This window comes from Mustelus asterias, chromosome 3, assembly GCF_964213995.1.
Source record: "Mustelus asterias chromosome 3, sMusAst1.hap1.1, whole genome shotgun sequence".
NCBI classification, from domain to species: Eukaryota; Metazoa; Chordata; class Chondrichthyes; order Carcharhiniformes; family Triakidae; genus Mustelus; species Mustelus asterias.
The window spans coordinates 109,162,572-109,187,726 of record NC_135803.1 but is presented as its reverse complement, the minus strand read 5'-3'; the positions used below and the strand labels follow the sequence as shown (position 1 = coordinate 109,187,726).

Sequence of the window (25,155 nt, the reverse complement as noted above, 5' to 3'; positions counted from 1 at the left end):
CTCTGTGTTTCTATACTCCTGATGACTCTGCCATTTATTGTATAACTCCTCCCTACATTATTTCTTCCAAAATGCATCACTTTGCATTTATGACTACACACATGAATGCATCACTTCGCATTTTGACCACACACCTATGACTGTGTGGCCAAATTCCCCTCCAATTTGATTTTCAACTTTGCTGTTGACACCACTGCTGTGGGTCGGATCTCAAACAACGATGAGACACAGTACAGGAAAGAGATAGAGAAACTGGTGAGCTGGTGTGATGACAATAATCTCTCCCTCAATGTCAACACAACAAAAGTGATTGACTTCATCGACTTCAGGAAACGTAATGGAAGACATTCCCATGTCTACATCAATGGGGATAGAGTAAAAATGGTTGAGAGCTTCAAGTTTTTAGGTTCCCAGATCATCAACAACCTGTCCTGTCCCTCCTTGCAGACGCTTTAGTTAAGAAAGCCCAACAATGCCTCTACTTTCTCAGGAGACTAAGGAAATTTGGCATGTCAGCTATGACTCTCAACAACTTCTACAGATGGACCATAGAAAGCATTCTTTATGGTTGTATCACAGCTTGGTATGGCTCCTGCTCTGTCCAAGACTGCAAGAAACTACGAAGAGCCGTGAATGAAGGACAGTCCATCACTCAAACCAGCCTCCCATCCATTGACACTGTCTGCACTTCCCGCTGCCTTGGAAAAGCAGCCAGCATAATCAAGAACCCCACGCACCCCGGACATGCTCTCTTCCACCTTCTTCCATCGGGAACATTTTCAAAAGTCTGAAATCATGTACCAATCGACTCGAGAACAGCTTCTTCCCTGCTCACATCAGATTTTTGAATGGACCTACCTTACATTAAATTGATCTTTCTCTACACCCTAGCTATGACTCTAACACTACATTCTCCACTCCTTTCCTTCTCTATGAACAGTATGCTTTGTCTGTAAAGCATGCAAGAAACAATACATTTCACTGTATACTAATACATGTGACAATAATAAATCAAATTAAATCAAAAATGCTATAATTATTGCAAGTGCATTCTTTCTTCCACCCGTGAAATGTGAATGGCCAGACAGGATCTAACTCTGTTGTGATGCTCACATCGGTAAACAAGCTGCTGACAATCAGAGCTGAATTTTGACAAATGACGGTGTCCCAACTTAGCTTTTTCCAAGATCCCCAATCTAATTATGTGACCATCAGGCAATTAAGTATCTGACATTTGTGATTCTATTCCTTTAAGAGTGGAGGCCCCAGCTCCAATAGCTGCAAGCCAATCAGAGCACAGGTAGCTCTTCAGTCCCAGTGGCACCTTTGGGTGCAGTGACAATCACTAGAAAAATACTTGGACAGGAGCAGCATCATGCTGCAGGGTGCCCAATTAGGAACCTCCCCCCACCACCTATTAGCACACAGCGGATGGCCTCCCAACACTACTGGAATTCCACCCGTTGTGGTGGGAAAAACCTTTAAATGCCCCTCAATTGGTCACTTAACAGTGTGAAGTGGCCTCTGGATGAGAAGGCCATCACAGAATCCCTAAAGTGCAGAGGAGGCCTTCCACCCATCTAGCCTGCACCAACTCTACAAATGTGCATCCCAATCGCTCACCCCCATGCCCCCCTCCTGTAAACCTGCACATTTACCATTGCTAATCCACCTAACCTATACATCCCTGGACACCTGGACACTAAGGGGCAATTTTAGCATGGCTAACCCGCACATCTTTGGACATCCTTGACCTTCCTCGTTGCAGCGTGAATAGCAGAGTGTTTGGAAAGCGATAGTCACTTCATTCCATTGTCTACCCTCCATTCCCCACCCACCTCTAATCTCCAACCCTGGAGTAAATTTTGCATCCAACACATTTAGAGAAGGTACTATGTTTACTATAGGTCTAGTCATAATCCAAACGCTAGGAGTTCAGGATTATAACAAAATTAATTGACTCCAACCTTTCTTGTCCACCAGCACATCAGACTAAAAGGCAGGTTTGCTGTAATAAATAAAATATTCTAAGAGGCTTCAAAACTTAGATTGAATATTGATTGATATAGAAGGATGATACCATCAGAATGGATGGCAGTAATAAATTTAACATATGTAGCTTGGCATCTGTATGAAGTATTCCCTAGGCAGCAGCTACAAAGACTGCAACCCATGAGGATACATTTGACATGTTTTAATTGCCTATATGCAGATGTTACTTTGGAAAATGCAGGATATAAGAAATGCATTTTAAAATGCATGCTTTATGACTTTGAATCTCAATTACTTTTTCCTTTGTTCCTTGATTTATACAACCATTTAATTGCAAAAGCAACTTGTAACACAACATTAAATATTATTCCCTATTTGGCTGAGGTTCCAAAGACTGCTAACTTTGTACCAAAAATAATTTGAATATCTTGGATTTTAGGATCGACTGCTGTTTTGCAAAGAATAGTGCATCCTGAATTACTTAGTATGTTGTCATGGTTTCTGACAGAAAAGCAATTTCCAGTAAAGGCAGGGGTAATACTCAAGTACTGTGATTGTTAAAGATAGAGGCACCTGGAATAGGATACATGCTTGATTTGAGATTTGCAAGATAATGTGATAGTAAGTAATGAGGAAAGGGTCAAACAGGTAACTTTCATTAATAGATGAGTATTAATGAAAAAAGAGATGTGTTGTCGAAGCTTTGTGCCTTGCACGCATAGGGACAGATGCAAGAATGCCAAACTTCACAGAGAGCAACAATTTATCCTGCATAAGAAAGTTGACTCTGATCGGTCCAGGCGTTGCCATGGAGAATATACCAGGATGCGATTATTCCCATGCTTTTGTTGAATCCAAAAGAGGCACAATTGCCTGGGTATGTTCTTTCTTTTTGCACAGGACAGCTCACTGCATATGAATAAATGTAGCTTCTAGCAAGTGTAAGTTGAGTAACACTGCAAGTCTTTCAATACGTCCAAGCATTGTGGCATTGCAGCAAATCCCAACCAGTCAATCTTACAGAGATCGACTTTTCAGATATCAATTATATGAGTGAATTAATTTATAAAATCACAACTGATACATGTCACTCTTAAAATTAAAAGCAATTCCATGGGGGCTAAATTTGATAGCAACACAAAATGAGGGCAGGGGTTGCGCTGTTTGATTAACCTACAACTTTGTTGTTTTAAATGACTGCAGCATTCAGCCAGCACTAACCATACTGCTGATTAATTGGATGTCGAAGGAAGAAAAAGTGGGGTTATGACAGGCGTCAGGAGGAGAATACAGTTGAGAACCAAGAGGAATACAGAAGGCTCAGAGGGGAGACGAACAAGCACATTAGAGAAGTGAAGAGGGATTATTAGAAAAGACTGGCAGCCATCATAATGGGGAATCCCAAAGTTTTCTTTGGGAATTAAATGGTAAAAGGGTGGTAAAGGAGGAGTAGGGTCAATTAGGGACCTAAATGGGAATTTAAACATGGAGACTGCGGGCATGGCTAAGGTATTAAATTAACATTTTGATCTGTCTTTAACAAGGAGGTCGATGCTATACAGAGCAAGGTGACAGACTAGGAAACTCTAGCCAGGACATTGAGACAGACAAGGAAACTCTGTCTCCAAGAGCGTTCAAAATTGATGAGGAGTAAGTGCTGAATAGACTGTCGGTACTGAAAGTTGACAAAGCACAAGTACCAGATGAGATGCAGCCAAGGATATTGAAGGGAGTGAGAATGGAACTGCAGAGTCACTGGCCATAATCTTCCAGTCTTCTTGACTCAAGGAAGGTGTCACTGGACTGAAGAATTGCAAATGCTATGCCCTTGTTCAAAAAGGTTGTAAGGGTAGCCCCAACGATTAGAGGCCAAGTCATTTTGGCATCAGTGGTGGGCTAATTTCTAGAAACAATTATTTGGGGCAGAATTAGTAGTCACATGGAGAAATGTGGGTTGATTAGGAAAAACCAGCATGGATTTCTAAATGGGAAATTGTGTTTAACTAACTTGCTGTTTTTTTTGAAGAAATAGCAGAAGGGGTCGATAATGGTAATGCTGTTGATGTGGTGGAAGTGAACATTCAGAAGGCATTCGATGCAGTGCCACACAACAGAGAAAAACTTGTGTGAAAAGTTATAGCTCATGGAATAAACGGGACAGTAGCAAAGGGATACAAATTTGGTTGAATAAGAAGTAGAGTTATGTTATTTAATATTTTTTGGGCTAGAGGAAGGTTTGTAATGGTGTTCCCCTAAGTCTCAGTATTGGACTCCTTTCTCACATCAAAAGCGATGTGAGAAAAAACATTTTCACTCGATTGGTCTGGGTCTTGAATGCACTGCCTGGAAGTGTGGTGGGAGTCAGTTTAATTGAAGCATTCAAGAGGGCATTCAATGATTATTTGAATAGAAAAAATATGCAGGGGTTTGGAGAAGAGGCAGGGGAATGGCACTAAGCCATAATGCTCTTCTGAGAGCTGGTGCATACATGATGGGCCAAATGGCCTCCCTCTCTACGCTGTAACCATTCTGTGATTTTGCTGTCCATGGCAGTTCAATAGCCAATTGATTCAAATTAAAATGTCATCCAAAAATTCCTATCGAGACAACCTAACTTTGATAAACATTCAATGTGTATACCATATCATTAAAAATGTATTATTGTATGCTATGGTACAGCTATATCCCTTTATGCAAATCACGCCTCAGACCAGGTAGAGTTTCATTGTTTCATAGAATACCATGCAGGGTGACCTTAAACTTCAAAATGTTTTTGAAGCTGCCAGGCACAGCCTAGGATAAAAGACCTCCCTTAGGTTTTATTTTTAAATATGATTACTAAGGGTTTTTTAAAACCATAATGCCCAAACCCATGACCCTAATGTGAGCAAGCTATTGCGCAGTTTCATGCAGTGTCTCTAAATAACAGCCTTTTAAAATAGTTCTGGTAAAATAAATGTGCATTTAAACAAGTTAGCTGTATGAAATGTACCTAGAATAAATATGGCTACCCTTATATGTAACACAGAAAGTGTGACAATAAGATGAAAATATATGCACACATTATATTCACATTATACTCTTGTATTATTCCGATTAGGTGTCCCATGGCATTGTTTATGGTGAATTGAAACATATACTAATGTACAACAACAACAGTAAGTGCGAAATTTACATGATGTGTGCATTATATTTAACTTCTAAAATATTAACAGCAGATCTCTCAGTGTTGCTCATGGTGAATAGAGGATATGCTTTATTAACATAATAAGGCAGTTATTAACAAATAACATATTATTCTGTTCAGAGAACCTGCTGTGAGATGTGTGATGTTAGCCACAGGAAGTGTTTCTTTATGCAAAACCACAAATGCATTATTTCAGCAGATCTCTGTTGGAACGGCTCAAGGTGACTCAAGCATTCCACTAGTCTTGCTCTCCCTCTCTTTGATCTTCTCTATCCTCCTGGAAGTAGTCCTTTTCTCACCTGCTTCAACAATCTTTCTTTTACTCTCTCTTAACTCCAAAATGTTTATTCCACTCTCTCATTTTCTTTATTCCTCATAGTCTCTTTCTATATATACATATATATATATATATATATCTCCAAACAATACCCTGTCTCTTTGAATTTTTCCTGCACCTTGATCCACATATTGTAACTCCCCCCACCCCCCAACACCAACGCCCCCCCCCCCCCCCCCAAACCCCCCGGTCCCTTCTATCCCAATTTCCTCCAACCCCCTGTTGTCTTTATGTTCCCTGATATCTTTCTTGGTACCTACATGCATATTAGGATAATCAAAGGAAAAATGGAAATGCCCACCAGGATATATGGAGGTTTGAGGGGGCTGGGGGGGGGGGGGGGGTGCATTTGGGATGGATCCTCTCTTGTGTTTTACATTCTGATTTGGTTTTAGTTTATTATTGTCACATGTATTAGCATACAGTGAAAAGTATTGTTTCTTGTGTGCACACAGACAGAGCATACCGTTCATAGAGAAGGAAACAAGAGAGTTTAGAATGTAATGTTACATTCATAGCTAGGGTGTAGAGAAAGATCAACTTAAAGCAAGGTAGGCCCATTCAAAAGTCTGATGGCAGCAGGGAAGAAGCTGTTCTCGAGTCGGTTGGTACGTGACCTCAGACTTTTGTATCTTTTTCCTGACGGAAGAAGGTGGAAGAGAGAATGCCCGGTGTGCGTGGGGTCCTTAATTATGCTGGCTGCTTTGCCGAGGCAGTGGGAAGTGTAGACAGAGTCAATGGATGGAAGGCTGGTTCTCGTGATGGATTGGGCTACATTCACGACCTTTTGTAATTTCTTGCGGCCTTGGGCAGAGCAAGAGCTATACAAGCTGTGATACAACCAGAAAAAATGTTTTTTATGGTGCATCTGTAAAAGTTGCTGAGAGTCGGAGCTGACATGTCAACTTTCCTTAGTCTTCTAAGAAAGTAGACGCGTTGGTGGGCTTTCTTAACTATAGTGTCGGCTTGGGGGGACCAGGACAGGTTGTTGGTGATCTGGACACATAAAAACCTGAAGCTCTCGACCCTTTCCACTTCATCCCTGTTGATGTAGACGAGGGCATGTTCTCTTCTGTGCTTCCTGAAGTCGATGACAATCTCCTTCATTTTGTTGACATTGAGGGAGAGATTATTGTTGCCGCACCGGTTCACGAGATTCTCTATCTCATTCCTGTACTCTGTTATGTACTTATGTTTAATTCTTTGAGGGCTATTTGAGGTATTAGGATTATAATTGTTAGAGTTATTAGGGGTATTAAGGTTAGGGTTATTAGCACTGGTGTTATCGGGGCATTAGGGTTTTACGGTTCAGGTTATTCGTGGTATTAGGGTTATTAAGGTTGGCATTATTAGGGGTATTAGGGATTTCAATCAGGGTTTTTAGGGTGGGTGTTTGGGTTGGTGTTATTTGGGAGGAGATTTTGGGGTTGGGGGATTTGCAGTTGGGGGTGTAACGAGGGATTTGATTTGTAAGCGGCAGGGTCAGGTAATTAGGGTGGGGATGTTTTGGAGTGGGGAATTTTTATGAGGTGGTGGAGTGCTTTTGGAAGGAATGGGGTGTTGGTGTCAGGATTGAAGTTTGAATATAGCTTTTATTATTTGGTTTTTGTTGTTGGGTAGAGATAACCTGGGTAAATTAGTGCAGAGCCTGAAGTGCAGATCTTGTTAGGGGATTACATAAGGCAGGTAAATTAGCTCTTTCAGGTTGTGTGTTAGGTGTCCAGAGATAGATTGAGATAGACTTCTCGGAGTATTGCAAAAGAAAGGCTTTTGACTGGGCATCAGAAGAATAATGAATATACCATATGTCCAGTTTTTGCTTGGAAAACTGGAAGTTATCCAAATTTCTCACTTCAGATCGTTTTCTTAGATTCAGCATCATTAATCATTTCTGTAGGCATGTTTTCATCACCCATCACCCAACATGTGCTGCTTTCAGTCAATAACAATAATGTTCTAAGCCATTTGCAGGGAGTTCAGTGCTTAAAAAGCAAAACTTCATCACTATATCATAAATTTATATTAAAGACAATATTTGATTGGTCTATTGAGGTATGTGAACCACTGTATAACAAATTAACTGCTAAGAAGTACCTGTTCATTGCTGGAAAGAAGATAAACTAGTTCCTTGTGACCTAAATGAACTACCTCTTTTTTCTGCTCTAAAGCTCTATCCACAAGCCATTATAAATGGCTGCACTAATCTTTTAAACAGTAATAGTCCTATTACAGAGCTAGCAAAACTAAATCATTGTTGAAGTTACATAGGTTTGCCTTGGAAAAAGGAAATATTCCAATGTTTATGCTGATTTTTCTGCATAGCTATTTATTTGGTTATATTTCCCCTTAGATGCTGCACAAAATAAATCTGCTTTTCACACAGCACTCATAAGTTTCTGTAAAATTGGTTTGAAAAAATAATTAATGGAGTAATCCAATTAAACAGATTTATTTTTTAAAATATTCATTCGTGGGATGTGGATGTCGCTGGCTAGCCAGCATTTATTGCCCATCCCTAGCCACCCTAGGAGGGCCGTTGAGAGTGAACCATATTGCTATGGCTCTGGCATCATGTGTAGGCCCGACTGGGTAAGGACGGCAGATTTCCTTCCCTAAAGGACATTCGTGAACCAGCTGGGTTTTTCCGACAATGGACAGTGGTTTCATGGTCATCAGTAGATTCTTAATCCCAGTTTATTGAATTCAAATTCTACCATCTGGAGTGGCGGGATTCGAACCCAGGTCCCCCAGAACATTAGCTGAGTTTCTGGATTAATAGTCTAGTGACAATACCACTAGGCCATTGCCTCCCCCTATGAACTGAATTGCACACAGTGACATTGACATGGGTTTTGGAATTAATTGCAGATCCATAGATTACCTTGGCTTCCTAGAATTTACCAGTGAAAGCGAGGCAGCAATTGAGGGGCCTGAAGATATGACAGGGAGACATGCAAAAAAGTACTGAAACTTCACAGTTAACTTTTTTGTTCAATTGTGTAAATGTCTTTGTTCATCATTTGTGCTGAGAGGTTACTTTACACTCTTTGGAGACAATTTCCATAATTTTGAATGTTACTTTCACAACTTAGGAGCTTGATATGTCTGATTTCCAATGCATCGTGTAGATGGTACACGCCACTGCCACTGTGTGTCGATGGTGAAGGGACTGGATGTTGAAGGTGTTGGATGGGATGCCCATCAAGTGGGCTGCTTAATCCTGATTGGTGTCGAGCTTCTTGAGTGCTATTGGAACTGCACTCATTCAGGCAAGGAGAGTATCCCATCACATTCCTAACTACTTTATTTTTAATTTGTGATTGGTCCTGATCTAACACCATGTCCCATGCTGTTGGACATGAGATAGCACCATTATTTTACTAACATTAATAAATAGAAAATCTTGGTATGAAATCCAAGACTTATTGTCACCAAAATTTCAAGAAGGAATGCTAATTTAAAAACATATTCAATAATAACTAAGAATAATTGGTATCTGTCTTACTTCATAATAAAAATACAATACCGGCTCATAGAAAGCAACATTCTTCAATAATGCAGAGATTATTTTACCTTATAACCTTGCAGATGGCCACGAATTTTCTCTTTTGGTACTTCTGACCAAGTAACTTTAATTAAAGTACTGTTCATGATTTCAACAGCAACGTTCAAAGGTGCAGCGTCAGGAACTGGTAAAATAGAGAGGTCTCATGATTATTTTAATGCATTTTAAAATAAGACAACATTTTTATATAGTCTGTTTTACTTTCCTTTCAGTTCTTCGAAAACAGTTAGTGCAACTTCATGAAAGTCCAGAATTTAAGTTAAAGATAGGAAACAATAAACTCATATTGGTTTTTGAAATTAAAATTGCTGAAAATAGCTTACAATGATAGTTGAACAAGAGGTTAAGCAAACAGTGAAGCTTATATTCTCAGCCTGTCCTCATTGCTTAAGTATTATTGAAATACTAAGCATATGCCATGAGGAATTTTAAAGAAAATACAAGTGTAAAGCTTAAAATATATCTGACTTCAAGCGTATTCATCTTCGGCTGACTACAATTACTTGCCTCATGGGACAAATTACTGCTGTAACGAGCTGTTGCCAGAGGTACTGACGGGTTAAACACAGATTTTCATCAGATAAAGCTCGACTCCCTATTCACACTCTGTCAAATGCCTTAACTGGCCTTAGATGTATGAATTAATAAATTATGTTCAATTCTTCAATTGTGGAGCATGTCATAAAATTAGTTTGAGCTTTCTGTATGACTTTAAAAAAGCAAAGGGAACTGCAGTTCCATTAAAACAGGCATATTTAGATTGGAGGAAAATTTCCTTTTAAACAAAAGGATTGTTTTATCGGGAACTGCTACTCCAGGATGAAAATACTGTAGTTTGAAAAATTTTTAAATAAAATGAACAGCCAACTTTAACTGCTGCATTTTTAAAATTTCCTCATTAATCACTAAAGTTAAAAAAACTTGTTCAGATTTGTACTGGTTGTCGAGAAAAAGTCCATTTTGGTGATCAATTGAAAACATACACATTTACCGTAGAGGGAATGTTTTCAAGACTGAAATGATCCTTCATTTGGGTTTATAAAAGGATTTTCGATTCTTTAGAAAGTATTGACAATGAAAACAACTTCAAACATCCATAGCTTTCTGCCGACAGACAGGGTATTTATTTGAATGAACCCCTGCTGGCATTTTCTTCCATGTTCCTTGTATTCCAAAAAACACCCTGATGGAAATGTGATCTTACTTCATCTGACAGACTAAATAGACTAATGCACCACTGGAATGTGTACTTCAAGATATACTTCAGGGGATAGACACATTTGCAGTCTAATGAACCTTGGTGATGCTTTATAAACCTGTGACCTTTTCTCCTGGTTGGAAAAATGTTTGAAAAAACATCACCCAAACGCAGTGCAACACAGTCACTAACATCCTTCTTTCTCTCTCTCTCTTGCAGGACAGGGTCCCTGCAGCTGTGGGGAGCAGAGCAGAACCAGTGGGCCAAAAAGGTACCTATGCCCGATGGACAAAGTGATTCTCTGCATCATGGCGTCAACTGTGACAAAGCCCAAAGCCTCCAGCATCACTGAGCACACTGAGGGTGATGGTATGTTCTTGCTTAATGCCCTTTCACAACTCCAAGTTCACCCCCATTCTGCTATTTGGCAATGATATACAAGCCTCTAATAGTGTGACCATGGACTTTTTGCTTTCCATCCCATTCACTTTCACCACCCTAACCTTCCCCTTTCTGATTTTCTGCTTTTAGACACTGAGGAACCGCTGTCTGCTCCACCATGACAGCCCAAGGAGGAAGAAAAAGAGCATCATCTCAGCACTGGATGAAGAGGCCCTGTCACTTGTTCTGACATTTGTAGCCTCCAGTTTGGATACTAAGACTGCGTGTACCTTAAAGGCTAGTTTGGAATTGGGATCTGCACAAGGAGGCTGCAGCCAAGCCCGGGGGGAAAGGATAGAATGTTTTCCAGCTCAATGGAGGATGAGGCTGCAGACACTTTCTGCTACAAGGATCTCAGATAAACTGAGTTAGTATACAGGGGAACACTCATGAGGATGTGCACCAAGATGTTTGGTGCACTGGCTGGCTGGACATGCAGCCTCCTGTTACTATGTAGGAATCCAGCTCTAACTTGGCAAAAGACACTGCATAGAGCTTTCCCTCTCTACAGCCCCATCTCCCTGACATGTTGTAAATCCAGAAGCACTTTAACCACATCCCCGATACTCTTTGCAACTTTTGTGCATACAGATCACCAAATCCTCTGCCCTCCCAGTGAGGAGGCTGCAGTATTCCCTGTGAAATCCAGCAACTCACCACAACACCTTCAGGAGAGTTTGTGTCATTGTGGTAATGTCACCAAATTAGTAATCCAGAGGCCCAGACTAATGCCCTGGGACATGTTTTCAAATCCCACAATGGCAGCTGAATTTAAATTCAGATAATAAATCTGGAATTAACAAGCTGGTCTCAGTAATTATGACCATGAAACCACTGTCAATTGTCATAAAAACCCATTTGGTTCAGTCATCCCCCTCACAGAATGAAATCTGCTGGTCTAGTCTACATGTGACTCCAGACCCACAGGAATATGAATGACTCTTAAATACCCACTGAAATGGCCTAACAATCCATTCAGTTGTACCAAAGTGCGATGAAGTCCACAAAAACAAGACGGATGACGTGGTATTGACCTGGGAACCGGAAACGACAATGGCAAATCAAAGTCCTTTCAACCCTGCAAAGTCTCTTGGTCAATAAAGGGATTGGGGCTATGGGGAAAAGGCAGGAGAATGGGGATGAGAAAAATATCAGCCATGATTGAATAGCAGAGCGGACGTGATGGGCTGAGTGGCCTAATTCTGCTCCTATGTCTTATGGTCTTCCCAACATCTGGGAGCTTGTGCCTATTTTGGGAGTGCTGATCCACAAACTAGTCAAGCAACAGCCTGACATAGTCATACTCACAGAATCATAACTTATGTGCAATGTCCCAGACACCACCATCACCAGCAGAGGTGGCGGCACCATGGTATATACTCAAGAGTTATTTAGCCTGGACGCTCTCAAAATCAACTCTGGACTCCATGAAATCTCATGGCATCAGGTCAAACATGGATCTGGAAAACATCTGCTAATCCTCCCCCCGCCAATAAATCAGTACAGTACTCCTCCATGTTGAACAGCACTTGGAGGAAGCACTGAGGGTAGCAAAGACGCAGAAACAGAATGTACTCTGGGTGGGGGCCTTCAATGTTCATCACCAAGAGTAGCTTAGTAGTACCACCACAGAATGAATTGATTAGGTCCAAAGAGCATAAAGAGAGAAAAACTAACTTTCAGGGCGGCATGGTAGCACAGTGGTCAGCACTGCTGCCTCACAGCTCCAGGGACCTGGGTTTGATTCCCGGTTTGCATCACGGTCTGTGTGGAGTTTGCACGTTCTCCCCGTGTCCGTGTGGGTTTCCTCCGGGCGCTCCGGTTTCCTCCCACATTCCAAAGATGTGCCGGTTAGGTTGATTGGCCATGCTAAATTGCCCATAGTGTCCCGGGATGCAAAGGTTAGAGGGATTAGCGGGGTAAATGTGTGCGGTTGTGGGGATAGGGCCTGCGGTGGGATTGTTGTCGGTGCAGACTCGATGGGCCGAATGGCCTCCTCCTACACTGTAGGGTTTCTATGATCTCATCCTCACCAACCTGCCTGTCACAGGCGAATCTGTCTGTGACATTATCAGTAGGAGTGAATGACACACAAGGGCCAGGCATGAACAAGAGAGGATCTAACCATCTCCTCTTGACATTCAAAAGCATTACCATCACTGAATTCCCCACTATTAACATCCTGGAGGTTACCATTGACTAGAAAGTTAACTGGACAGCCATATAAATAGCACGTCAGAGTCTGGGAACTCTGCGACGAGGAACTCATCTTCTGACTCCCCAAAGCTTGTCCACCATCTACAAGGCACAAGTCAGGAGTGTGATGGAATACTCTCTACTTGTCTGGATTAGTACAGCTCCAAAAACATTCAAGACGTTCAACACAGTCCAGGATAAAGGAGACTGCTTGATTGACACCCCATCTACCACCTTAAACATTCACTCCCTCCACCACTGATGCGGAGTAGCTGCTAGACTAGGTGTACCATCTCCAAGATGTATTTCAGCAACTCATCAATACTCTTTATCAGCACCTTCCAAATCTGCAACCTTTATCACTTAAAAAGCCAAGGGCAGCAGATGAATGGGAACACCATCACCTGCCAGGTCCCCTCATTGCCACACACCATCCTGACCTGGAAATATCTTCCATTCCTTTACTGTCACTGATGCGCGTCAATGAGCACATGGAATCAAGGCTTTAGTATTGAAGGCTTTAATACAGTAACAATGAAACTACTAACACGAATACACCAGTTCAGACTGAAGGGGTCCTGCCGGAGCAGGGGGTCTTATACCCTGCCACCGGAGGCGGGACCCCACTGGAATGTGCCATGGTAACACTTATAACAGGTAAACACCCTAACCCAACAACATAGTACAACCCCCACAGTAATAACACCCTAGCCCAACAGTAACATGGTAACAAACCCCAGTGGTGAACCAACGATGGTTCACCACATTCACCCCTCCTTTAAGAACAAAAGGTGGCGGGGTGGACGAAAACAGACAATAACAAAAAAAAAAAAATCACAGGATTCACAAGTCCAGACGGTCTGGAGGACCGCACCGACGCTGCGATCTCCTCAACACCGGTTGCGAAACCGGAGCAGGTGCTTGTAGTGGTTCTCTCCAAGTAACGTGTGGCTGTCCCCTCAAGGACTCCCGGGCCGGCCGGCCCTGGTGAGGCGATGGTGCAGGGGATCCTGGAACGTTTGGTGGTAGTGGTGGTGGTGGTGATGATGGTGGCGCCGATCTCCGAGTCTCAGGCAAGCTGTACATGGGAGTAAAAGTGTTATGCACTGGTCCCGGTGCTGACCGCGCCACGTCTGGGGAAGTAATGAGGAGTAGTGGATTTGTGACTGGGGGAATAGGAGCGACAGGGGTTGCTACGTCCCCTGCGGGCGCCAGGTCTCTAATGGAGACAGTGTCCTCTCGCCCGTCAGGATATGCCACATAGGCATACTGAGGGTTGGCGTGGAGGAGTTGGACCGGTTCGACCAAGGGGTCGGACTTGCGAGCCCTCACATGGCGCCGCAGAAGGACGGGTCCTGGGTACGTCAACCAGGCTGGCAATGAGGTCCCCGAGGACGACTTCCGAGGGAATGAGAACATCCTCTCGTGGGGAGTAGCATTGGTTGCCGTACACAGGAGGGAGCGGATAGAATGGAGCGCATTTGGAAGGACCTCCTGCCAACGGGAGACTGGAAGGCCCCTGGATTTCAGTGCCAGTAGGACAGCCTTCCAGACTGTAGCATTCTCCCTTTCCACCTGTCCGTTACCCCTAGGGTTGTAGCTCGTGGTTCTACTAGAGGCAATCCCGAATGAGAGCAGGAATTGCCTCAAGTCGTTGCTCATGAACGACGAGCCCCTGTCGCTATGAATATAGCAGGGGTACCCGAACAGGGTAAAAAGTTCACTGAAAACCTTGATGACGGTGGCAGTTGACGTGTCCGCACAGGGGAAAACAAACGGAAACCGGGAATATTCGTCTATTATATTGAGAAAATAGACATTCCGGTCCGTTGAGGGAAGGGGGCCCTTAAAATCCACACTCAGCCTCTCAAAAGGGCGAGTGGCCTTGACCAAATGTGCCCGGTCTGGTCGATAAAAGTGTGGTTTGCATTCTGCGCAAATCCGACAGCTTCTAGTTACTGACCTGACCTCCTCCACCGAGTAGGGCAGGTTGCGGGCTTTGATGAAGTGGTAGAGTCTGGTGACTCCAGGATGACACAGATCATTGTGGAGAGCCTTCAAGCGGTCCTCCTGCATGATGGCGCATGTTCCGCGCGAGAGGGCATCCGAGGGCTCATTGAGCTTCCCTGGACGATACATAATATCGTAATTATAGGTGGAGAGCTCAATTCTCCACCGCAAGATCTTATCGTTCTTGATCTTGCCCCTCTGCGTGTTATTGAACATAAACGCCACGGATCGTTGATCCGTGATCAGGGTGAACCGCTTACCTGCCAGGTAATGGCGCCAGTGCCTGACTGCCTCCACAATGGCCTGAGCCTCCTTTTCCACCGCTGAGTGCCGAATCTCTGGGCCTTGAAGGGTGCGGGAAAAAAACGCGACGGGCCTGCCTGCCTGGTTTAGTGTGGCGGCTAGGGCGAAGTCAGATGCATCACTCTCCACCTGGAAAGGGATGGATTCATCCACCGCGTGCATCGTGGCTTTCGAGATGTCGCTTTTCAAAACCTTGAAGGCCAATTGGGCCTCCGGCGTAAGTGGGAAGGTCGTGGACTTAATGAGCGGACGAGCTTTGTCCGCGTAGTTGGGGACCCACTGTGCATAATACGAAAAGAACCCGAGGCATCTCCTCAGTGCTTTCGTGCTAGCGGGCAAGGGAAGTTCAGTGAGTGGGCGCATACGGTCTGGATCAGGGCCAATGACCCCGTTTTCCACCACGTATCCGAGGATGGCTAACTTACGCGTACGGAATACGCACTTCTCCCTGTTATAGGTCAGATTCAGGCGAGATGCAGTGCGCAGAAAGTGTTGGAGATTCGTGTCGTGGTCCTGCTGGTCATGGCCGCAGATGGTGACGTTATCCAGGTACGGGAAGGTAGCCCGCAACCCATTCTGGTCCACCATTCGGTCCATAGCACGCTGGAAGACCGAGACCCCATTGGTGACACCAAATGGAACCCTGAGGAATTGGTATAGACGACCATCCGCCTCAAAGGCCGTATATTGTCGGTCCTCTGGGCGGATGGGGAGTTGATGGTAGGCGGACTTAAGGTCTATGGTAGAAAACACTCGGTACTGCGCAATCTGATTGACCATATCAGAAATGCGCGGGAGAGGATACGCATCCAGCTGCGTGTATCTATTAATGGTCTGACTATAGTCGATGACCATCCGAGGTTTGTTCCCGCTTTTGACTACCACGACCTGCGCTCTCCACGGACTAGCACTGGCCTGTATGATCCCTTCCTTGAGGAGCCGCTGAACCTCAGATCTAATAAAGATCCGGTCCTCAGCGCTGTAACGCCTACTTTTAGTAGCGATGGGCTTGCAGCCAGGTACCAGATTTTTAAAAAGGGATGGTGTCGTGATCTTCAGGATGGATAGATTGCACGCGGGGCGCTTTGGGCAATTTGGAGGCTGCGGCTGGTTCCCTACTGCCAGTGAAGGGAGTGGCCCACCGTACTGTAGGATCACACTCTTCATGTGGACCATAAAGTTTAGTCCGAGGATAATTGGCGCGCAAAGGTGAGGTAGCACAAGGAGCCTGAATTGCTCGTAAACTGTGCCCTGTACCTCAAGAGTTACCATACATCGTCCTTGGATCGGTACAGACCGGGACTGTGATGCCATGGAAATTGTCTGTTTGGCAGGGAGAACCCGGAGTCCACACCTTTTAGCAGTTTCAGGGTGTATGAAACTTTCGGTGCTCCCACTGTCAAACAGACAATTCACAGTTCTGCCACTAACCTTTACCTCCATCATAGAATGTTCCAGTCTGTAATGCCTGGTCTGATCCAGAGAGATCGACGCCACCGTTGGCCCCTGGGCGTCACTGCATGCTGCCGATGTGGATGCTGAGGACCCCTGCTGGTCGCTCCTAGTCGTCGTGGACCATGATGGCCGCCCCCATGAATCGCACGTGGGTGAGGGCGCCAAGCGCAGCGACTCCTGGTGGTCTTCCTCCTCCTCTGTTTGCCACGATGGCGCCGTCCTGAGATCGCACGTGGTCGGACCTCGTGGGTACTGCAACGCCGAAAGAGATGGTCTCCGTTCTGGAGGGTTACAAACTGCACTGCCGTTTTTAGGTCTGGACCTACAGACTTTGCCGTAGTGGCCTTTTTTACCGCACTGGCTGCAGATTGCCGTTCTTGCCGGACACTGTTGCCGTGGATGCTTGGCCCCACCGCAAAAATAGCATCGCTGGCCACCTGGAGCTGCCGCCGTCGTCGAATCGATCTGGGAGCGCGGGTTCGCGGGGCGAGGAGGGAGCAGAGCTTGCTCCAACCACGTTGACTGCACGTGGTCCTCGGGGTACAGCGCCAAGCTCTTCGACGCCGCCTCCAACCTCGCGGCCATCCCCATTGCCTGGGTCAAGTTGAGTTTCCCCTTTTCTAGTAATTTAAGCCTGATGTACGAGGACCCTACCCCTGCTACGAACGCGTCTCGGGCGAGGTCGTACATGTACTGCTCGGCGGAGACGTCCTTACAGTCGCAACCCCTGGCAAGCTGCAGGAGCTCATTGGCATAATCCTCTATGGTTTCGCCCGACTGCCGACGTCGTGTAGCGAGGAGGTAACGAGCATGTATCTCGTTGGGTGGCGTAATGTACCTATTCTTTAGGAGCTCGACGGCACCCTGGTAAGTGGGAGCTGCACGAATGGCTAGGTAAATCGTGTCGCTTACCCTCGCGTGGAGGACCTGGAGTCTATCACTGTCCGTAGTGATAGCTACCGAGGCTGCCAGGTAGTCCTCAAAGCACTTCCACCAATGGTCGAATGTGTTAGCTGCACCGACCGCACGTGGGTCCAGTGTCAGACGATCCGGTTTTAGAATCTGTTCCATACTCTCTGTTTACTGTATTAAATTGATGCGCGTCAATGAGCACATGGAATCAAGGCTTTAGTATTGAAGGCTTTAATACAGTAACAATGAAACTACTAACACGAATACACCAGTTCAGACTGAAGGGGTCCTGCCGGAGCAGGGGGTCTTATACCCTGCCACCGGAGGCGGGACCCCACTGGAATGTGCCATGGTAACACTTATAACAGGTAAACACCCTAACCCAACAACATAGTACAACCCCCACAGTAATAACACCCTAGCCCAACAGTAACATGGTAACAAACCCCAGTGGTGAACCAACGATGGTTCACCACAGTCACTGGGTCAAAATCCTAGAAATCCATCCCTAATAGCACTGTGGATGTTCCTAAACCAGATGGATTGCAGCGGTTCAAGAAGGCAGCTCGCCGTCCCCTCCTCAAGGGCAATTAGAGATGGGCAATAAATTCTGGCCCAGCCATCAACACCCACATTGTATTAATTAATAAAAGGAAACTTCAAAATCACTCCAGAGAACCTCCATGGATAATTAGTTTAGATCACCTTACCTACAAGTTGGGTGACTGAACATTTACTGGTGGGCCCCCCGTGCAGCTGTCTGATCGTATTTTGGGGAATGACAAGTGAATTTGGTGAGTGGACCTGCACAATCCCAGTTTGCACATATTGCATCACGTCAACAGTACGGCTGCTTGATGCCACAATCTGGCTAGTCAGGAAGCTTCTTGTGCATGCATGGCACACACCTATGTGAGCTGCTTTCCCAGCATGGGGGCACATCAAATTGACTGGAAAAGCTACATGCCCGATTCAGAGGGCCTCTGGATTCCATAGTGCCAACTCCAGCTGTAGTACTGACCCTAATTTCTCAGCCTAAGGACAGACTTTTGTGGCCCCTCCCACTGGCGGGATCTTCCTTTCTGCCAAAGTCAATGGACATTTGAATGGCTTGCCGCATCTGCCGTAAGGGAGGCCGCCTTGGCGGGGGGCGGAATATTCCAGCCTAAATGTTTGAAAATAATCAGTAATATCGCAGACAGAAATATATTTGGCTCAAGCTCATAAATGCCAATTAAATGCATTACAGAGCCTATTACAGATTGCTTAGATCATACTGATCAAAGTAGTTTCAATTATCTCAAATATCTCCAGGATGGATTCTGCATGTTAAGACTCCCTAAGTGCCAAAAAAGATCCACCTCGTGGGGGGATTTGATTCATTGCTGTCAGGCAGTTTAACAGGCCAAGCAAGTTATTTTTTCTTATCTTGGGCACTCATTAATTCATTTTTATTGGCTTAGTCTTTGCTCCCTGAGAACTAACATCAAAGGTAGTTGGTGGTGGAATAGACATTTTAACAGCCTTTTAACAAAATAACTGGACTGATCATCTCACTATAGCATAACTTGTAGTACACCATTCCATAAATTGTAGGTAAGTAAACACAATATTCCAATGTTCCACCTTATCTTCACCTGTCAGACATCTGGACCATTAAGGACCGAGAGATGGCAAAATCCAGCCCAAAGATGATACTTGTCATGACTTCCCCTTACATGCATCAGATTGAACCTGGAGTCAAGTCAAGGAGATCTCCAGGAGTCCAGCAACAATGAAGTCACCAAGCCAAGGTAAGCAGCCTATCATATTGAAATATTCTCAGTCAGGAAACCAGGAAGAACATGCACCTTTTTTTGCCTCATAATTAGTTCAAATCGCTACTAGCCACTCATACTGTTCACTACATTCCATCCCTATCATTCACATAGCATCATTTTCTGCTATTCAGGACTTAGGCCTAACATTCAGGCGCTTCACCTCACCCTCATTTCACACACATTCCAATGATTTCAGACTAAAACATGTTTAGTAATGGCAGACATTTCACCAAAACACAATGCAATACAGTCACTGACATTTGACCCTCTCCCTCTCTGCAGGACAGGATTACCACAAGAGCAGAACGAGTGATGAACAAGGGCACCGGTATTTCTGAGGCCTACAGAGGTGAAGATTCACTGCAATATGGAGCTGGCAGCATCAGACTCAATAATCTCAGGCATTGCTGAAAACTGAGGGTAATTATATTTTATTGTCTTACGTCTCTTCTCAATTCCCAGTATACCCTCACTCTGCTATGTAGATGAACTGCTCCAAGCCACCGATGGTGTGATCATGGATCTGTTGCTCCCCGCCCTAATACCCTTATTTCACCCCAAACTTCCCCTCTATTATCTGCTTTCAGTCACCCAAGAACTCCCACTTGCCTCGCCATAGCAGCCTCAGGAGGAGGAAAGAGAGCGACACCACAGCACTGACGTCATTTGTTCTCATAGTCATAGATATCAGCTCAGATATTGGCACTGCATATGCTTTAGTGGTTAATATAGAGTTGAGATCTGCGTGTGGACAGTCCTCAGACACAAGTGGGCTTCTGCAAAGGAAGGGAGAACCAATGGTTATTGTGCCAGCTCATCGGAGAACAAGGTCACAGATAGGTTCTGCTATAATGGACTCAGATGACGCCTTTGATTGGGTTGCACCCAGGAGTACACTGATGCGGTTACACACTGAGATGCTAGTTGTATTGGCAGACCCAGAAGACGGCTTGTGGTCACTTTCAAGGAGCTTCGAGAAGGCTGGCTCTAAGTTGGCGTACCATAGTCTAAATTACCTTATCTGCAAGCTGGGTTATATTTCAATTTTGATGCAAATACATGGGAATGCTGTGGATTGAGGCTGAACTGATGCAGAATAATGCATCTGCTCCTGAAAAGGCTTGCCAGGGCTTTCTCGTTACAGTGAGTTGTGCATAGTAGGATGCTACACAAGTTAACTGATGATGGTAAACTACTTGCTCTGAAGGGGCAAACAGATGCTCATGCCAAGGTAACCAGAAGGTTGGTCATAGATGCTGGACGAGTTGGTGGCAATAATGCCAGTGAATATTTCAGTAATGCTTTTTGAATGCATGCAAACAGAGTCCAGGTGTTTCTGAGACAAATTCTCAAGAAGCTGATTCAACACTTCTCCATCCCTTCCTTCACTGCAATGAAGGAACAAATGGAAGCTCCACTTTAAGACAATATGCACTAAAATCTGTGTGATTATAATGTGTAAGGTTTGGTTTCATATGGAAGTCTTGCCTGAATTGACAAAAACTCTTAATTCAATCGAAGTATCGCTATCTCCATGTAACACATGAAAGGTTGGTGTTTGAGGTTGTTTATCGCAATTCACAAGATAAATGATGCAATCTTTTCCTGATTTACTTCTGTGGCAAACTCTATTCCCTTGTCATCACGCTAAGGTATGCTGCACAATAGTCTGTTTTAAAAATAGTCTCAAAATGATTTGAACTTGAAGCTGCCATCAGTACAGCAAAAATCAATGCAGACCAGTTAAGTCATATAAATGTAAGATTATGCACTGTTGTTCTTGTCTTCACTATTTAACTGTGGACAAAACAGTTCAGCTGAGGAATCACATCACATCTCGTCAGAATCTTTATTCCAGCGCTGCAGACCTTCCCCTTTTCATCCTTGGATTCAGTGGGCCTCTCTTGAAAGCCCAACTTCCAATATAATTTGTGACCAAGATTTAAATTCATATATACAGTTGGCAGGATCAACCATCCCATGGTATGCAGTTTGAGAAAGTCATTTAGATGAAAGTATTGAACCACTAAAATTCAATGCACTTCATCAAAGTTCAAGATTAAATGCTGCAGCTATATTTGTTTTATGTACCTTAATTCACAAAAAAAGAATTAAAGTATGTTACATAGTAATCTAGTTTTAAAAATAGACTGATTTGAGCTGTAGCTGATATCAGTAAGCTAAAATTCAATGCAGACCAGTTAAGTCAGTTGAATGTTTGATTATGTACCGTTGCGATGATCTCAATTGACAGAAAAATGATTGGAATGCAATTCTTTACAGCGAATCAAGTCTTAAAGGTACAGACAATGTGAGTGGAGAGAGCATTAAGCACAGGTTAAAGAGATGTGTATTGTCTCCAGACAGGACAGCTAGTGAGATTTTGCAAGTCGTGGGGGTTACAGATAGTGTGACATGAACCCAAGATCCTGGTTGAGGCCGTCCTCCTGTGTGCAGAACTTGGCTATCAGTTTCTGCTCAGCGACTCTGCGTTGTCGTGTGTTGTGAAGGCCTCCTTGGAGAACGCTTACCTGAAGATCAGAGGCCGAATGCCCGTGACCGCTGAAGTGTTCCCCAACAGGAAGAGAACAGTCTTGCCTGGTGATTGTCGAGCGGTGTTCATTCATCCGTTGTCGTCGCGTCTGCATGGTTTCCCCAATGTACCATGCCTCCAGACATCCTTTCCTGCAGCGTATCAGGTAGACAACGTTGGCCGAGTTGCAAGAGTATGTACCGTGTACCTGGTGGATGGTGTTCTCACGTGAGATGATGGCATCTGTGTCGATGATCCGGCACGTCTTGCAGAGGTTGCTGTGGCAGGGTTGTGTGGTGTCGTGGCCACTGTTCTCCTGAAGGCTGGGTAGTTTGCTGCGACTATGGTCTGTTTGAGGTTGTGCGGTTGTTTGAAGGCAAGAAGTGGGGGCGTGGGGATGGCCTTGGCGAGATGTTCGTCTTCATCAATGACATGTTGAAGGCTCCGGAGGAGATGTCGTAGCTTCTCCGCTCCGGGGAAGTACTGGACGACGGAGGGCACTCTGTCCACCGTGTCCCGTGTTTGTCTTCTGAGGAGGTCGGTGTGGTTTTTCGCTTGTGGCACGTCGGAACTGTTGATCAATGAGTCGAGCGCCATATCCTGTTCTTATGAGGGCATCTTTCAGCGTCTGGAAGTGTCTGTTGCGATCCTCCTCATCCGAGCAGGTCCTGTGTATACGGAGGGCTTGTCCGTAGGGGATGGCTTCTTTAACGTGTTTAGGGTGGAAGCTGGAGAAGTGGAGCATCGTGAGGTTATCCGTGGGCTTGCGGTACAGTGAGGTGCTGAGGTGACCGTCCTTAATGGAGATGCGTGTGTCCAAGAATGCAACCAATTCCGGAGAGTAATCCATGGTGAGTCTGATGGTGGGATGGAACTTGTTGATGCCATCATATAGTTGTTTTAGTGATTGTTCACCATGAGTCCAAAGGAAGAGAATGTCATCGATGTATCTAGTGTAGAGCATCGGTTGAAGGTCCTGTGTGGTGAAGAAGTCTTGTTCGAACCTGTGCATGAAGGTGTTGGCATATTGAGGTGCGAATTTGGTCCCCATGGCTGTTCCGTGTGTCTGGATGAAGAACTGGTTGTTGAAGGTGAAGACATTGTGGTCCAGGATGAAGCGGATGAGTTCTAAAATTGCATGTTGAAACTGGCAGTTGTCGGCATTGAGTACTGAGGCAGTTGCAGCAATGCCATCATCATGGGGGGATGCTGGTGTAGAGTGCCGAGACATCCATTGTGACGAGGAGTGCTGCAATACTACTGATGGCTTTAGGTGGTAGTGTGTTTTCACCAATTCAACTGTCTCGGCGAATGACTTGGAGTCGGGCCGCTTGGGGATGTGAGGCTGCGGCTTAAATTGTAGGTCTGGGTCCTACACATGCTCAGAAGGATAAGTTCCTCTTCCCCCTCCTCCTTTATTCCATTGGCCTGAACATAGTCACCCAAAAGTTCAATGTATTGTGTCCCATCCTCCACAAAGACATGAAAAACATCTAATTGTCCAAATAGGGGCAGATCTGCAAACAATCTGCTGCTTCTCAACTTGAACTGAATTTCTACATGACTTTGTACTCATGATCTTGGGACTGCTTTTTCTTTTGTCCTTGTAACCAAAGTAATAACTTCTGTTCACCAGTTAGGTAATTAATAATTCTGGAACAGAAACCCTGCTTCCCAATAGGTTGATGTGGAGATGCTGGCGTTGGACTGGGGTAAACACAGTAAGATGTTTAACAACACCAGGTTAAAATGCCAAATAAACCTGTTGGACTTTAACTTGGTGTTGTTAAACTTCTTACTGCGTTTTCCCGATAGGTTCCCCAGATCATGTGGCCCTTACTCTGTAGATGGATCCTTAAAGGGACAACCGCCACAGTTAGTCAAGCAAAGCAGGGGATATGGAATGAGGGTGGATAGGTAGAGTTAGGATACAGCTAGTCATGATCACGTTGAATGGTGGAACTGGATTGGTTTTTGGCTACCTACATTTTATCAGTGATCACAAGTGTGTGCAAAAGTTACTCTGATGCAAAATCTGATTTGAACAATCAAGGACTAACCTACTGGAAAAGAAATACATTTTTTTGTTACTTTAGTATTGTTGAAAAAGACATGCTGTCAAAGCTATTTGTCTTCCATTCATTATAGACACAGGAATGCCACATTTCAAAGGGTACAACACTTCATGCTACCTGAGAAAAGCAAACTGATTGATTGAATGTGAAGATATGTAGCACTGAAAAGATGTAGCTTCTAGAAAGTTGAAGTGAGCTACATTGCGAGCCCAAATTATAATCTTAAATAGGTTGCTAATCTAATTCTTAGCAAACTCGGCATTGTTTAGCAAATGAATCATAGAAACCCTACAGTGCAGTCATTCAGCCCATCAAGCCTGCACCAACAACAATCCCACCCAGGCCTAATTCCCGTAATCCCATGCATTTACCCTACTAAAGGGCAATTTAACATGGCCAATCAACCTAACTTGCGCATCTTTGGAGTGTGGGAGGAAACTGGAGCACGTGGAAGAACCCCACACAGACACGGGGAGAATGTGCAAACTCCACACAGACAACCACCCTGGTGCTGTGAGATGGCAGTGCTAACCACTGTGCCACCGTGCACTCCCCAAAAGTATTGTTAAACTCTTCAACATAACATCTAAAGTTAGACATTATGTTCTGTGTTTTGCAAGCTCAGACAAGTTGAGTAGAGTCATTACTCTGTCAATGCGGATAGCCTACAGTGCATGCTGTTTAATATGATCTGCCAGTCGTTGGGAGAGTGTGACTGGCATTGCACCAGCACTGAAATTCATATACCACATTACTCATTTGTGTGGTAGGCAGAACATCTCTTTGGCTTGACGGCAGCATCTGTTAGTGAAAAATATCACTTGTGTTTCTGCTGTATAAAAGCAGCTTGAAACCATAAGGTTTTCATGCATATCTGCGCAGGAAATTCTGGAAGTTGCCATAATGCCTTCACTCTGTGCCTGCCACATATCCCAAAGGTCTTCATACCTCCAAGCAGAATGACCAGGTGGCTCCTTAAACATGGGGTCTTCCCTTAAAGGCCCTACCTGATGAAACCTATGCAGAGCCTGAACCATAGATGCAGATGGAAGATACAACTAGAGCCATATGTCCATAAAAGACACTCATGGAGCAATCAATCCAGTGGGTTACTGGAAATGTGATTCAGGT

General features: G+C 44.5%; 1 protein-coding gene across 3 annotated transcripts in view; it reads right to left on the bottom strand.

Moving 5' to 3' along the window:
- LOC144491523 (neural cell adhesion molecule L1-like protein) overlaps window positions 1-25,155 on the bottom strand; it is a 554,136-nt gene that overhangs the window by 154,097 nt on the left and 374,884 nt on the right. For all 3 annotated transcript variants that reach the window (XM_078209437.1, XM_078209436.1, XM_078209438.1), the window contains one exon: window positions 9,090-9,205. In XM_078209437.1, coding sequence (XP_078065563.1) covers window positions 9,090-9,205 — 116 coding nt within the window. The remainder of the gene's footprint in view (window positions 1-9,089; window positions 9,206-25,155) is intronic.